Source organism: the organism of the source record quoted next, unplaced genomic scaffold, assembly GCF_019419815.1.
Source record: "Pyrus x bretschneideri cultivar Hongxiangsu unplaced genomic scaffold, Pyrus_bretschneideri_v1 Contig2, whole genome shotgun sequence".
NCBI lineage: Eukaryota > Viridiplantae > Streptophyta > Magnoliopsida > Rosales > Rosaceae > Pyrus > Pyrus x bretschneideri.
Window position 1 is genome coordinate 74,101 of NW_025999501.1, and position 17,025 is coordinate 91,125.

Consider the following 17,025-nt stretch of genomic DNA (forward strand, 5'->3'; position numbering starts at 1 on the left):
AATCATGAAAAGCGACTTAGCTGGATTTACCATCAGAATACATCAATAAATAGGGGTTGAAAAGGGTAGTCACTATGTTAATTGAATCGTTTACCTCAATGTTCATCCATCATTGTTTGGCCAAATAACTACCTATCCTATTGAATAAAATTGAAAGCTTTCCTGCGTTGCGCGAGAGTTGCTGGTTCCCCGTTCCCCCATCTTTGAGTGTTGCACCTGCTGTGCTTCATTGAGATTTTTCAACAGAATTAAAGGGAGGATGACACAATTTGGTTTACCTATACATTAATATGCTTAGTTGAAAAAAAAAATGCCTTCAATGTCAAGAGTGACGCTTATCAATCAATAGGCCAAACTAACTTGAGAAATCCGCCTCCATGGACATTTACGACATGTTTAACGTCAAACTAACTTGCCTATAAACAAAAATAAATGTGAAAGATTCCAAGTTTGATGCTTCGAGATGATGAGTCTACTTAACTGTAGCCACGAACAGGATGAAATTCCCCATAGCCTCTCAAGGCTCGAAAGGGTGAATATCCGTAGCTTGTCACCAGTTGTCTCCTTTTTTCTTAAAAGAAAACGTGAAACTAACTTGCTAGCATGACCACATTTTTTGTTTCAAGTTTTGAGTACTAGAAATAAGATATAAAGTGCTATTTGACCTCTGATAAAAAAAATTGGGTATTCCTTTAAACATCTTTGCACCAAATGCTATCAAAGTTGAAATACAATCACTAAAATGCTTTACAATGGGTTAACTGAGAAGGAAATCATATTCCAAGGCAAAGGAGAATAATTACCTCTCCTGTGAAGGCAATGCTGGCTGACGTCGAAACAGGCTTAAAATAAATAGCAGTAGTCACTAAAATTTTACTCTACTGAATGCCAGCCTTATTGAGCTGATGACTCCGTCTTGATTGAAACGGTAACTCACTATGTTAGTTTTACTTAATCTAAAGTTTCTATCTGATTAGCGACATTGCGTCCCAGTCAGTATGAAGAGGAGGTTTTCCCGTATGAGCCATACTGATCCAGCAACGATATATGTTCAGGAGATAACATCAGTGCACCCCTACTTAAGTAGTGCGGAGCAACCCTCCTGCGTTAGAAAATCATGTGGTTATGTTAAACTCCTGCACGGAAATTGACAATCATTGTTTTGAAAGGCTGCAACGAAGCCAATTTAACATTGAGAGTACATACCTCCTACTTCTGGTGGTCTTCTCAGCTCCTTCTGATAACCGAGAAGCTTCTGATCTTGAAATGTGGCGCAGAGAAGAAAGATACTCATGCTGTGCACCACCTCTCAAGTTGGAGTACGTTCTTGAAGGTACAATTGACCGAATTACATCAAATACACGTGATTGGATTTCACTGCAGTGCAGAGATGAGTTAAAAGACAAATATTTGCAATCATTGCAATGAATGCACGCCCGTGTTACAGAAAAAATGGTCAGGAAACGTGAACATAGGTAAATTGAACAAATAAAAAGTTGAACCTATGAATTTAAAATTCATCCAAGAGGTGACAATTACAAGCATTTCAAGACAGCATTATGAATTTAAACAGTTTTCAGACATTTTTACACACCAAGGAAGTTGAGCCAAATACCTTGTCGCATTTGGCAAGGATGTCTCTGAATTTCTTTCGGCAGATGAAGCCTTACTTGCTCTCATACCCTTCCCAATTAACTTACTGAATGCCATCGTACTGGCTGTGTTAGCCAGCATTTCCCCAGCCAAATCCACCCTCCCTACACAACTTTCTTTTGATCCTACAGAAGAAATGCATTTTGCATAGAAGCAAAACCCATGCTGCGCAATTGTGGATGCCAACAATAATCGCTCGTCACACCAGCTGTATACATCTGACTCCTCCAAGGGGATCATTGATAGTTCGAAAGAATCCTGCAGAAATTACCAATTGCCATTATGAAATAAAGATATAATACAAATAATGGTCTAATATCCAACCCAAAAAGTATTGACACTAACATTCATCAATGATTGGCATTTAGAAAACAACATGTCAGTTTCTGAGATCAAATTGCTCGTTCGATCAGCAAGCATGACAATCTGAGAGGCATTGGGTTGTTCGGATGCAATATACTGCCTAAGATCAATGCGGGAGCCACGAAGTTTGTCCCATGAATCTTGCACTAAATCTGTCACCGCTGAGGACTTTTGCCCCTGTATAAACTGCGAGCCCTTACTAAAATCCATGCGGCTACACTCATCCATCAACTGATAAGCTCTTGCAACAGTCTCCGCATGTTCCTTTTGATTCTCAAACTCCTTGTGAGAATACTCTGCAATTGTAGCACAGCCACTTCCCCACTTATCAGAGTTACCTTGTACGAATGTTTGTTTATTAAGATTGTTGGCTCCACCATGTAATTCATCGTCTAAAGATACTCTTTTCATGGCGTTGGCAAAATGGTCAGAAGACACTGTTTGAGAAGATAATTCTGGCATATTGTCAATTTCAGTTTCAGGAACAAAAGACGATTCTGGTACACATGATATATCAACTGAGTTGCAAGTCTCGCTTATGTGCACCTCATCTGCAAGTTCTGAACATTCATAAGGTCCATCTATATTAGCCGCTCCAAAAATGAGTAGCTCCTCAGACAATGGGTTAATACCAAGGACTTCATCGTTAGCGTTATCTGTAACTATAGGATATCCATTGGTCATAAACTCGTCTTCAGAATCAGACATTACAACAGCTTGCATATTCCGAACATGATGCCGACATGAGGAAAATGGGGTACCTAAATCGTTGGAAAACTCAGAAGCAGTATCAGTTTGAGCCGTATGGTGATAGCAGTCATGAACAGAGCCATTCCTGCTCAGCATTTCTACCTTCTTGGCCTCTAAACTTTCCATTCCATTACAAGGCATGTCCAAACTGTATTGCACTTCTATCTCGTGAAGATTTTCTTCAATTACGTCCATTGATCTTGGACTTTCTTCCATCACGTATAATGCCTTTGTTATCTCTTTCTCTACTACATCAGATAACTGAGAAGGTAAATCCCAGGGTAACATATTTGGCAGCATCAGATGGCCAGCCTCAACATCAAATAGCAGGGAACCATACCACTCTCGCATTTTGGTATCTGCAGAGACAAATCCAAGATTATTTTTTTCTCTACAGAATTCTCAAGGCATAAACTTTTATTGACAAAAAAATGAGGGTCGAATTGTGTGTATATGTATACCAATCTGTTGCAAAAGAAACTAGTGTCTAACTTATCATCTATATAAACATTACTCAAGAAGGAAATTTCTATTGGCTTGAATAAATTATCAAAGCAATTGACAAGAAAAAAAAATGATAAAAGCAACGCACATTCATTGTTACAATTCATCCTCAGGCAATCATTGTATACCTTACACATTTTAACATTACAACTAGTTTACTAAACATCTAAATAAATTAGAGGTGGTCAGCCTAAAACCGGTGCATCATAATTTCTCATAAATAATCCTTTTCTCGCTCACTGCTTAAAAGAAGATCCAAACTGTGAATAGGCCCACTCCTGTCTCACAGCCCATCTACCTAGCTAGGGACATCAGTTTCCTATCCTCAACACTAACTACACCAACACAATTTTAAACAAATCATCTTCAAACCTGACTAGTCCATAGACATCAATAACCTTTTATCAGAATAGAAACCCACCTCCACTAAAATGAAAAACGATTGTGTCATCCGCAAATTATAAATGAGACAGCACTCCCCTTGCCCACTACAAGGCTGTCAACAATGTTGCACTGTCTCTCACTACCAAATCTACTCAAAGCATGAAAGTAAGGTGGAGAAAAAAATGGGAAAGCAGGTTCCTCGGTCCAAGCCTCTAGTAGTTCGAAATCTCCCACATTACCTCCTATTAATTATTACTGAAAATTTAACTGTCCTTGATCCCCCAATAATGCACCATATTTATCTCCTTTGAGAACATGATCAAGGAAACCCCAATCATCATGGTTGTATGATTTTTCAAAGCCAATCAATCACTTCTTTTTTTTTCTTTTTTTTTTTCCAATAGAAAGCAAATCACGAATTTGTCAATACTTTGAAAAGAGGACACCGATGCTATCAGTAGGACTAGGGGTGAATCCTCTTTTTCCTCCATAAATAATTCTCTTGGTCTAACTCTGCAATTTAGATATCATCTGTAAAATAAACTCGAGTGAAGTACTAAACATGTGAATTCATATGCCTAGGCATGGGCAACGGTTATAGCGGGTGGGTAACCACGGTGATTTACCCATAACCGTTTATGTTCATACCCGCATAACCGTTTACCTGTTGGGTAATTGCATAAACGGTTATACCCATAACCATAACCGTTTATAAACGGTTATCCATACCCATAATCGTGTACCCATTTAACCATACCCGTGTACCCATTTAACCATAACCATTTACCCATTTAACCATAACCATTTACCCGTTTACTCGTTTTTGAACCCGTTTATCCTTTTTTTACCCATTTACCCCTTTTTTCACCCGTCTACATGTTTTTTTTAACTTGAAAATTGCAAAAGAAAAATTTTCCGAAACTAAACACTTTCAAACACATTCAATGACAAACTATCATCGACTAGTTATAACCGCAGGTAATACCTATATAACCATATAACCTAACAGTAAATGTTTTGATGTATTAAAAGCCATATAAAAAAAACTCACCGACTGAATTAAAAGCCCAACTAACAGTAAATATTTTTAATTTTTTTTTTTTTTTTTTTTTTTCGGTGTATGTGTGTGTGTGTGTCTGTGTTTTCAAAGTCCCTGAGTAATTGTAGGTTCTGTCACGGGTAAATTTGGAAAAAAAACATTTACACTATCAAGTCCCTTTTTTTTTTTAATTTTATTTTATTTCGAACACTAGCGATAATTTTTTTTTTTAATTTTTACATATATTAAGTTAAATGGGTAAATGGATACCTGTATAACCGTGGATAATACCCATAACCCATGGATACCCGTTATAACCGTGGATAATACCCATAACCGCCCATTTAAATTTCACAGATAAACAGTTATACCCATAACCGTTTATTTGTCTAAACGGTTACCCATAACCGTAACCGTGAATTTTAAATGGGCGGGTAACCGTGGTTACCCAAACCCATGGGTATTTTGCCCATCCCTACATATGCCCAGACATTGATTGGGATGAAACCTTCCCATTGCAGATTATGTGAAATACCACAGGTATTGTGACTTGATCAACAAAAGTTGCACAAAACCTTAACAGAATGTGGAAAATATAGATCTAACTACAACTAAATGTAAGCCTAACCTTTTCTAAATCTTCCACCCTGACACCAGAACTGAAGATGCATAAAGATCTTCCGAATATCTCCCCGGCAACACTCAATAAGCCGCTCAAGCAGCAAAGGTTGTATGTTGGCTCTCTCCAAAGCAGAAACCTGCATATTGACATCAAAATGAGTTTAGAAACATATAGATTTCAAGTGACCCCTAAGGGAAATTTGAATCAGAAAATGATGCACTAGAACATCATACCATATATGCAAGAGAATGCAGCTCCTTTTGTGATGGCAACATGAAACGCACTTGTAATCTGTCCAAACTGTCTGGCAGGACAGGATTGTCACCTAGAATTTAACACAATCATTATAAGGTTGTGCACATTTCAAAACACAAAAGTTCAAGAGTGCAACTATTTCAACCAGTAAACCTCTTACTATTGCTGGTCAGTATTATGGGCCCCTTGGCTGTTTTAGCTATCTGCTGAATTGCTGCAATGAAACCACGATCTTCAAGAAAAGTGATGTCCACATCGTCAAAAAGTATAAGATGTTTAACTTCGCTATAATCCTCCTTAGAGACGGATTTTACAGAGGCTTCAGTTGCCCCATGAGAATCTTCATCTGATACGGCTATCAATTCAATAACATCATCATCCATCTCATGGTCTGTCATACCATTTGCATCGACAAACGGGGATTTCACTATAGACTTGTTCTGTGAACCCTCAGGATTTGCCACTGATCTGAAGGAAATAGTATATTTGATAAACAAAGGAAGAAAAAAAAAATTAAATTTTTATGTTTAAATCAGCCACCAATAATGATAAAGGCCAAAACTCAAGGTGAGAAATTGCCAACAGCAGGCAGTCTCTTATTAAAAGAACAGCTTTTTGAGTCTCTGACAAAATATATTTAAAATAATTTTACATTCTAGCGAGACATAGAAGTGTCAAAAAGACAGAATTTAATTTATGAAATATGAAAGGCCCAACCACTGACAAGGCATTGTAAATGCATCAATCCAAATTCATCTGCGTTAAAATCATATCTTATAATATAACTTATGATCCCAAGGCAGTCTTTTTAACTATAAAGGTGATAACAATTCAGTTATCATCATCATCATCAGCACTCTCTATTTTTCTGTTGATAAGAAACAGACTTTTTCCAGATGAAGGGGAAAGAGTATAATGGTGATATACGTCATCATCACTTCCAGCTGTGAATTTCAAACATCTTAAAATTCCCCTCCAAGTGGAATTGCTATTTCACAAATCAAATTATCATGAAGTGATGCTTTGGTCAATATTCTAAACTCTAAAAATTCAGTTGTGGGGTGAAACTTAGTTAGGAGCGCATATGTAAGAATCTTTAAACAAAACCAAAAATTCCAAGTGACAAAAATGCCTTAGAGATCATTGGTCACCACCAAAGAGAACAAAGAAAGGAATTTGGCTACTCTTATATTACATACAGATACAGTAGATAAATATTAATTTCTGGGCATTAGTATCTTTGGAATTGGAATTTGGAAGCTCAACATTTCTATATAAGTCATCATGGACAACTAGAGAAGCATACACTTCTTATATCAATGACCTAATATAAGCAGCAACAAATATTCTATTTCTCTTACCAATTTGACTCAGAATCATTAAAACTTGAGGACAGCTGATGCTTCAGTATAAACGGTTGAGAATATCGCGTTTAAGAATGGGAAAAACAAATAACCAAGACAAATAACACTGAGAATTAACGTGGTTCGGCTGCATGTGCCTACGTCCACGGGCAGCAACAACGATCTTTCACTATATCAATAATGAGTACAACTAATAATCTTGCCAAGTCTCTAGAATTAAGACTTGACAAAAAAACCTGAAATAACAAGAACAAGAAATACACTCTCTTTTCTTTTCTCTCACACACTTTACAATATTCTCTCACTCTAATCCCTTGAGTGGTATACAATTTTTTGTTTTGCTCCCTAAATTCAAAACTAGTACAATAGCCCCTTTATATAGACATAATAAAGGTCTTCTTCAATAAGGATTGTTAATCCTAATTGGAATCTAGTTATGCATCTTTCTCCAATTGAGAAACTAACTCCAATTGGGTAAACAACTCCAATTAGGAAAACCACTCCAATTGGGAAAACCACTAAATCTTCCAAGTCTATAATTCCTAATAGACTTAGTACAACTCATCATGGGCTGGAAAACCCCAACATAAACTTCCTCCGGCATAAGAGACTTAGAAATCGAGGGAGTACATGCTTCAATTAAAGGCAATCATCCAGCTCAAGAACATGAAAACAAAAGCAAACTCAAATGTAAAGATAAACAGGCAAACCTTCTAAAATTGTGAGATTTCAAAGCCTCTCCAAACCTCTGTTTTACAAGAGCCCCACTCCGACATTCTGATGCACTGAGCTGGTAAGACAACATATCAGAAAATCAACTCTGATGTCAATACTATTAAAATCCAAAAGGGATAGTGAGAAATTACACAAAACACCAGTTTTAGTTTCTTGGATCAAGTTCCACATAATGATGAGGCTAACTCCATTGTTTGAACAGGAAGCTAAACCTTAACTTCACCATATACTGACCCAACCACAAGCATCTTTGTTAAATGTTCCAACAACCGAGCGCAATCACCTTGATGCGTTTCCTAAATTTAGAGATGCTTCGTTTATTATAAGGAAAGAGAAATGAGGTACACAGAAACCATTAAGGACGTCTTCATCTCTAAGTCCAAAATTCTGTCATAAGTTGACTTATCCAGTGATAGAATATTAACAGTTTGATGCGAATCTTACTCTTAATTCTGGATCTCAAGAACCATATTTTAGCATTGCATGGTCCATGGTCCAACATGAAAGTGATATCTAGGAGGTGATAAGAACCAATGAAGGCTTTAAATTTGTAAAAGGTGGTCAGCAGTTAGATGGACAGTGGCAGAATTTGCAATATCTTGTTGCTTTCCTTTTATTAGTACAATGGATATCACACTACAACTATTTTTTATTTTTCTATTTCTCTTTTAAACAGCATGATTATTTTACAAATTAAAACAAAAATTGGTCTAATCAATAGTTAAAAACACGTCATGTTATGAAAATGAATAATAGTTTGTTAATGGAGAACTGCAGTATGTTCACCACAAGCATATTTTAATCTCATTACCTCCAAAACCTTAAAACCTTGCTCTTGGGCACAAGCATAAATCGCTGCAGATTTTCCACTCTGCAAGATGAGAAAACTACACTTAGCGCCAAAAATGAACCAAAAGCATCATCATAGAATTTGTCTTTTTGTGTACGTAATGATTTTTGCAACGGTAGCAAACAGCCTCATGGAAAAAAATTATTAAATATTGAGGATAGAAACAAACTAGGATCAGAACTAAAGATGCTAGCCCCCAAAACAATAGTACTACAAGGATTGACAAATAAGATGGCATCCTCTTAGTCTTAAACACAAGTAAAGATAAGATTAATTAATTTAAGGCCCCGTAACGATTCGATATTCTCTGGCACAAAATTATGAAACAAGAATGAGGTGACAAAATTCAAGGAGATCAACTAGATAAAATAAATTTATATATACCCCAGTTGGCCCTGTAACTAAGAGAACATTATTCTTCTTCATGCTTGCCTCTTCATCTTCACCTTCTAAATCAGAGTCACTTTGAGAACACCTAGTGAGATCTTTGTTGGCTCGAAAATCTCTTTCATACCAAAGACGAAGCCACTCGCTCAAAAAATTCACAGATTCATGGTTACCACATACCTGCAGGATTATGCCATCAGAAGATCATAAGTTAGGAGTGATAAATTAGGAAATTGAAGGGGAAAGGGAATTTTATGTGCACTTAGGAAAAAAGTCTGACACAAGAAACTATAAAACGCACAACTTTGGTATCAATAAGATATGGATCCCTATCTTACATCAATAGCCTTCATTGGCCGGTACTTATATGTCCATAAGCTATTTGTGGGCTGATTACCACAACTGGAATAGTTTGACATCAACCTGCAAGTAATGAACCAATAGAGTGAACAATATCTCATCATATATTGGTAGGTTAGTTTAAACCGAGGGCAACACACAGGTTTGTAATTGATAAGAAACCATTATATAATTGTGTTACAATTTGACTTAAAAATTTGACCACAAAGTTCTTAGTTCACCATACAAATTCCCAGACAATGCACATAAAAAATCTTCAACCTTTCCTCGAGAATTTTCTGCTGCTCGATATCTGACTTCTTTATATAAGTGGTATGCTGAGAAAGCAAACCAACCTTAAGCATCTCATTATCCTGACAAAAGAAAGAGCAAATGGATTTGGAAAAGAGTTTCTTTAAAAATTATTCGGATAAGTGCTGAAATATGCACCTCTGCTTCCGTTGACTGCTGATAGTGCATCAACTGCTCATCGACTAAGAAGCCAGGGACTGTTGGTGATATATCATGAGCGAATTCTTGTTGAATACAATGCTGATCTAAGGATACCACATTCTGAAAAGTCGATAATTTGCAGGGTCGGAAAACAATGGGAAGCTTGTCAAAATTTAAGCACTCGACAGAGCCTTCAAAAATTGATGAGGACGCGCATTCCATGTCTGGACCACTTTTCATAAACGTGTCCTCACAAAATGTCCAGTTTCTCCAATCAAGGAACACAGCATCATCCTGAATAGTAGAATTTAAAATTCATCTTAGGCAAGAAAACTGGCCACAAACATTAAATTTCAAGAACAGCTAATGTGATAGCTACACAATATTGATATACATTCTGCACATTGCTAAACCAAAAGAACCACACCTGAGTCCTTTCAAACACATGAATCGGACCACTAGTGATCTCTTTATCCTTCCTCCCAACGTAGCTCAAATCGACATCAACTTCAGTTTCCTCTCGCTTTCTTTTTCCAGCTTTACAAATTGAGAAAAATGGATGTATTTGCTTTCCAGAAAACATTCCTGAAAATATCCGTGACGTTTCCTGATCAAGCATAAACAGAAGACACTTAGAACAACAAACCAAAGACCAAAGCTTCCACAAAAACGATGCTAAATAACCCAATTTCCAATCTAATAGTCCAACCAATACAACAGAGAAAAAAAAAAAAATCAAATTAAAGAATAAGTTTGGGTTATATACTGATATGGGTTGAGATGAATAGAGCAGAATGCAATACCAAAGAGCGTTATAGCAGAAACACCGGTACATATAAGACAACTCAATAAGAAAATAAGACGAAAAACAGATTTATTGACCTCAGCTTTCAATCTAGCCTCTAGCCTCAAATCAGTGACGACTCGAGGCGCATCTTCACTCTCCACTTCAGTTCCATTAATCTTCTTCTTCGGCGTACTATTCGTGGATCGCTTACCGTCCTAAATTCAAAAACAATAACAACAACAATTTAATTCAACAAAAAAAAAAAAAAAAAAAAACAGTAATTTCATATTCAATCAAGCCAATCACAAATGTACAATAAGAATTGAAACAAAGCTCATCAATTACCCAAAAAAATCCACAAAATTCACCTTCTTCGGGGCTTTAATGGGAGGCGTCTTCTTTCCCCTTGACTTCCTCTTCGTTTTACTTTGACTCCCACAGAAGTCCTCGTCGTCGCCGCAGTCGTCGTCACCAGCATTACCTCTCGCGGCCTTCAGATCGCCGTTTACCTCGAGCTGTTGCTGGGGTTTGAGAGGGAACAATGTGGTCTGGACCAGTTTCCGGCGAACTTGCCGTTTAGGCGTCGTCCGCGACTCGTTCTGAGCTGAATCGGCCATGGATTGGATTGGGAATTGGGAATTGGGGGATTTGGGATTGGGTGGTGGAATTGAAATAGGGGGTTTTGTAGGGATTTTAGGGATTTGGGGAGAAAGACTGGTAGAGTTTGAGTGTGTAACGGAAACGTGATCTTACAGAGAAAAAAAAGGGGTAAAAAAGAGAGGATAATTATGGGGGGAACGAGGACGTACTTCCCGCCTTTGCGGGAGGGAAATTCGTTTTGGCTTTTAGATATTTGATGTTTATGTTAATTCAAATTACGCATTAAATTGTTGCGGGCCTGATGATACGGATAATAGGAGAATCAAATTGCGTTGTAACTACAATTACGGTTCAAAAGAGTATTATAATTATTTTACAAATATTTTTTTATGATCCGAGTAGTCATGACATGTTGGTAGGTGTTACTTAAGATTTGTGAAATAAATAAATTTATTAATTAATTTTGCTACCACCTTTAGTTAACCTAAGAGGTCACATACCTATAATAGTATTAACGACATTACATGAATGATGATAAGATTTAATTCATTGTTAGGGGTGCTTATAAATACCACTAGGAGCATTCTTGGCGTCAAAACTCTAAGGGGTGCGGTTAGGGGTGCTTATAAATACCTAATGTTTTTTCTTTCTCATCTTTATATATAAAGCTAAGGGCCCAATGAACAGTGTTTTTTGGTGTCACAAGCTTCACACAAAAATAATTAGACAAAAATGCCCCTCAAACAAAAAACTTCAAAAGCAATCCAAAATAATGCATCAAATGTGGCAAGGGTATTTTTGTCATTTTAATAGTGGTTTTTTTAATAATTAATTTTTTTGTACAATTTTTTTTTTAAATAATAATTAGTACCTCACAATATGTTAACGATAATGTGATTCAATCAGATGTTCATTAAATATTATTTTCTCTATTTTTAAACACATTCAAAACATCTTAAGAGGCGTGTAATGCCGGTTATAAAAAAGGTACTTCGTGGATAATAATGTGATTAAATTAGTTGTCAAATGATATTTTTTTTTTTTGAACAAATGATATTATCTACATTAAGGCCATCTCCAACCGAAGGCTCGTTTTAGTCCTCTGACCCTCCGAGATATTAATATTTTAATGAACAGTACATGACCATATTTGCCTCCATCTCCAACTAAGGGCCAAAGGGCCATAGGACCAAACATAATTTATTATTTAAAAACTACAGCTTAAATTCAAATTCAAATTCAAATCCAACGGCTAAGTACTGTAAAAAACTACAACATAATTTATTATTTAAAAACAACAACTTAAATTAAATTCAAATTTTGTAAAATAGAAGTTATAGGAAGTTATAGAAAAAATAGAAGTTATAGGAAAAAAATTGTGTAAAAAAAATTAAAAAAATAAAACTGTAAAAAAAAAAATAATTCAAAAATAACGGCTAGCTTACATAGCCATTGCATTTGAAATTTGGCCTAGAATTCATGTCGTTCCTGTCGGTTATATCTGATAAGAATGCTAGAATTTCTGGCCAAGCCGGGGGCTGGCTGAATTGGGCCAGCCCTCTGGCCCTTTCAGATTTTGTGGGCCCACGAGCCCTCTGGCCTAGCCCTCTATTGGAAATGGTTTTCGGGCTATTTTCGGCCCTTTGGACCTCTAGACCCTTCGGTTGGAGATGACCTAAGGGGGAGGGGTGGGCTTAGCCTCACAATGGGCTAGCAATAATGTGATTCAATCAGTTGTTTATTAAAATATTATTTTCTCTATTCTTAATATAAATTTAATAGAGACTTATTTTATTATGTAGATTCAGCTGCTTTAATTGGTTTATAAGGGGTTCCTTTTAGCATGATCTAAGATTATTCATTTACTTCAAATATTTAAATTTCCTTTTGTCAAGTCACGCATATAAATACATTTAAAATGTGTAAGTCGCACGTAACAAGCCGTGATTAAAAAAATGCATTCTGCACGCGCGTGAGCACGTGCATGAAGGCTAGTATGTCCCTAATCTAGGCTTTGTCCCTCAAAGAAAAGAGAGAATAACTCTAGGCAAAATTCCCTGGTGTGATGTCCACAATTAATTCAAGTCAGTGATATTGCTAGCACTATTGAATCTCTCATTCCATTATGTCATTGGTGTATAAATGTGAATACTCCTAGTGGCTTAACATTCGGAGAGCTTTCTCTTGGTGAATCATGAAGAGAAAGAACACAAGCATAAGCCTACAAAGTGGTGGACACACAACTAAGGATTCACGTAAGTAATTCCTTAGTCTTATTTATTTGTTATATTATTGATTTACAACCAACCATGATATGTAATTAGGATTACATATTATTATTTATTTAATTCATCCGATGCGTATTTAATTATTATAATTAAATTAGTCTAAATTTTATGCCTCAAATTCCAACAGAAGAGTATTCAGAGAATGATAGAGCAGCAATATACACTATATACAACCATGTTTGTCTATTGAAGCATCTGAGCTTCCTTAATACTTTACTATTTTTAATAAACCAAGCTGAGTTGGTTAATTTTTTATGAGCAGAATGACTATGCAATCGACTATTGGAGTGAAATAAGAAAAATGATGTGTAACACAGAAAAATGTGAATACACAATTAGTGGCTTTTAGAGTACATATATGGTGCTGCAACGGACTATCTCGGATTGGACTATCTTTAAGGGCTAAGCTGGACTGGTTTAGACTAGACTAAGTTGGACTGACTTAGTGAAGCATTTGGTGTAGTGTCAGATTAAGAAGCAAAATAATTTTTTTTTAAAAAAAAAGGAAAAAACAACCGGTGATATATAAAAAAAATATCCATGTTATTTGCTTCAACTTCAAATTCAACCAACATCAAAATTTCAACCAAAATTTCCAGTTCCCAAATCCAACATCAAAGTTGTAAAAACTAATCAAATTTTCGACCAAAATTAACCAATATATACACTAAAATTACATAATTCAATCGAGTAAGCAAGTAACCATATTTTCATTTTTCTATATCAAAGCAGATCCAATTGATAGTCAAATATGATATACCCAACAAAAACTTCATCTGGGTTTCTAAGATAATCAGAAAAATCAACCATGGTATTAGGTTAATCCCAGAAACCAATTAAACTTGCAGATCTATGAGCTTGGAGTCAACGCATGGCCGCTAACGCATGACCTAAAGAAGCTCTCATGGTCGCCAACGCATTTGGTGTTAACAGAGGAAATGAATCCCACTCAATCCAAGCTCACTATGCTTGGAATCACATTCATCATCCAATTGGTTCATCAGATTCATCATCCAGAACCCACCATCGGCTCAGTGGCAAAGAAAATTAAAAATCCCCCAACAGAGCTATTCATAACAAAAATCATACCAAATTATAGAAATTGAAATTCACATAAACTGATATTAAAAATCATACCACAGTCAAATCATTCCTCTAACCTAAAAAAACATTGTGAAATTTGGAGGGACTCGTTAAGCCCGGCTAACGATGGTTTTAGTGAATGCGAGTCTTGGCTAATCCTATTAAAGCTAGTCCCATATGAAAACAAACACTGGAATACAATAATACTATGCTTGGATGAAGAAATTTAAGATTACTAAGGAATTTTAAAATGACGGAAATTGAAATGGCGGGATTTTATTTTCTAGAATTTGTGAATTTTCTTGTTTGGTTAACCCTAAGAGAACAATGGAATTAAATACCAAATTTGTTATTTTTAAACTCTCAATCATAGAAATTGGGAAATGACACCTATTTACATAGAATTTAAACTTGGGAATTAGAGGTCTCAAATTCTAAGTTTTTTTTTTCCACGCATAAATTCTAAATTTCTATGTTTATGAATCCAAACAAGAGAATTGATGCATGTCAATTTATAAATTCTGACTTTTATCCAAATTCCAAGTTTATTTCCCTCATCCAAACATAGTGTAAGGGCGCGTTTACTAATCCATAATCAGATTGAGAGCAACTGGATTGAGGAGGAATTGAAATGAGGTGGAATCTGAATCAGATTCCTGTTGAAGTTGTTTACTAAAATTGTCTGGAATTAGAGTAGCAATGATGCTGAGTCCATATAAGTTGTTTACTAATTCACCTGAATCGGAATAAAAATCAACATGATTACTAAAATACCCTTGTTCTATTTTGTTTTATTTCATCCGTATATTTATTTTTAATAACATTTTAATTTGTTTTATTTCAAGCCTTTATTCCAAAAAATTAAAATTGTATACAAATTTATTGAATTATCAATATTAAAATATTAAACAATTTAATAATGCTCTCATTCAAACCCAGCTGAATAGAAGTATAGAACACTTCTCCTTTCTTTGCAAGTCTACGTACCACTCCTCTCCTGACCCTCACCTCCACCTTCCCCATGCACCCTACCCCATAGCCACCACATTTTCCACCTGCGAAGTATTTCATGATTTCTGGGTTTGTTGAGTGATTGCTTCCACATATTTGTGGGTTTGGATTTGAATTGTTTATTTTTTTGGGTTTGGGTGGTTGATTTTGAATCCGATTTCCGAGATACGTTTTGGGTGGTTGATTTTGAATCTGATTTCCGAGATACGTGGCTGGGGTTCTTAAGCTGGTGGGATAGGAAGTGAAGCATGATCGCACGAGGAGGTGGCAACTGGAAGGTGAGGCGCAAACGCATGAAGGCAGATGCACAGGGATTGGTGGGTTGTTGGGTTGAGTGGCAGACTTGAAATTTTAGAAATAATGAGAGGGTCATAACAGGTGTAAAAAATACATTCCTATTTCCCTCACTCAGTCGGAATCCAAATACCTCACCTATCTAAGGAGTTTAATTCCTCCAATTTGGGGAGTTGGATTCCTGATTTCGTGTGGGTCCCATGATTCTTTTGATTCCCTCAGGTTTGGTAAATGCTTCAATACTTCGTAATCGGACTTTAATTCCTTATTTTGATTCCGATTCCAGGTACGTAAACACACCATAATATTTAATCTAGTCCAATCCAGTGAAAGTTGAGGAGGTCAAACAAACACCCCCATAGGGTTTTCTACATCAGAACTTAAATGACTCATGCATCCATATATTACAAGTCAATCAATTGAGATTAAAGAATGTTAGTGTAAGGATTTGGCTCTAATGTTGGAACTAAATTTGCGTACCATCGTGTGAGGAGGAGATGCACAAAATCGACTACTTGTAAAATAGAAAACAACCATGCAGTAACCTGGGGATTATTGGGGTGTCAGCCAAAGGCTTCCTGACGATTAAGTTAGTAAGCAGTTGATAACACCCAAGTAATGGGCAAGATAATAAAGTATGCGATAATTATGCTTGATGTGGTAAATGATAGCACACAAATTAAAACCCTCTTTTGACAATTGTAGTATGTGTATAAGTAGGGATCGTTCTAAACCGGGGATTAGGAGAGATTGCTAATCTAAACTAAACTGACCTAAAAACATAAAAACTAGACTCTAAAACTCTAACTAAGGTCATATGACTCAAACAACCTTAAAAGACTCAAAACAGCTTCAAACAATCAAATTGACTCAAATTAGACACTAGGAATGACTTTGAACGAAAATTGATTTGATTATGACTCAAGACACTCAAAAACACAAATAACTCAGATTCTAACCTAATTGACACTTAAAACAAAGTGGGGTTTTGGTTTTGACGAATTTGAACTAAAACAATATAGAAACTAAACTAGACAAAGTTGGGTACGAATTTGGATTCCTAAATGGTTTGTGGGCTTAGCTAAAAGTTCCTTATCCACACATAACTTATATGAACATGAATCGATTTCCAGTTACTCTTTTGTTGAATTATGAACGACAATGCCCCAGATTAACCGTGTCAATCACTAATTAATCTGCAAATTTTCCTTTAGTTATTGGGTTGGATGGCATCATTCGACAACCCAAAGCATTCTTCAAAAGT

General features: G+C 36.0%; 1 protein-coding gene across 3 annotated transcripts; it reads right to left on the minus strand.

Moving 5' to 3' along the window:
- Positions 1 to 642: 642 nt before the first annotated feature.
- Positions 643 to 11,332, minus strand: LOC103953161. Of its 3 annotated transcripts, none has more exons than XM_048583032.1 (17): positions 10,854 to 11,332; positions 10,581 to 10,700; positions 10,126 to 10,305; positions 9,696 to 9,992; positions 9,528 to 9,583; positions 9,245 to 9,329; positions 8,904 to 9,086; positions 8,481 to 8,540; positions 7,882 to 7,965; positions 7,645 to 7,724; positions 5,731 to 6,038; positions 5,549 to 5,640; positions 5,322 to 5,451; positions 1,999 to 3,125; positions 1,616 to 1,911; positions 1,206 to 1,377; positions 643 to 1,104 (listed from the first exon to the last, which is right to left on the minus strand). In XM_048583032.1, the coding sequence occupies exons 1-17, from the start codon at positions 11,100 to 11,102 to the stop codon at positions 994 to 996; spliced, it is 3,630 nt and encodes a 1,209-aa protein (XP_048438989.1). In that variant the 5' UTR covers positions 11,103 to 11,332; the 3' UTR covers positions 643 to 993. The 3 variants fall into 3 exon arrangements, with proteins under 3 accessions (XP_048438989.1, XP_048438988.1, XP_048438990.1); XM_048583031.1 differs by having other exon boundaries at positions 643 to 1,102; positions 1,207 to 1,377; positions 9,528 to 9,619; XM_048583033.1 differs by lacking the exon at positions 7,882 to 7,965 and having other exon boundaries at positions 9,528 to 9,619; positions 10,854 to 11,330.
- Between the last annotated feature and the right edge of the window lie 5,693 nt (positions 11,333 to 17,025).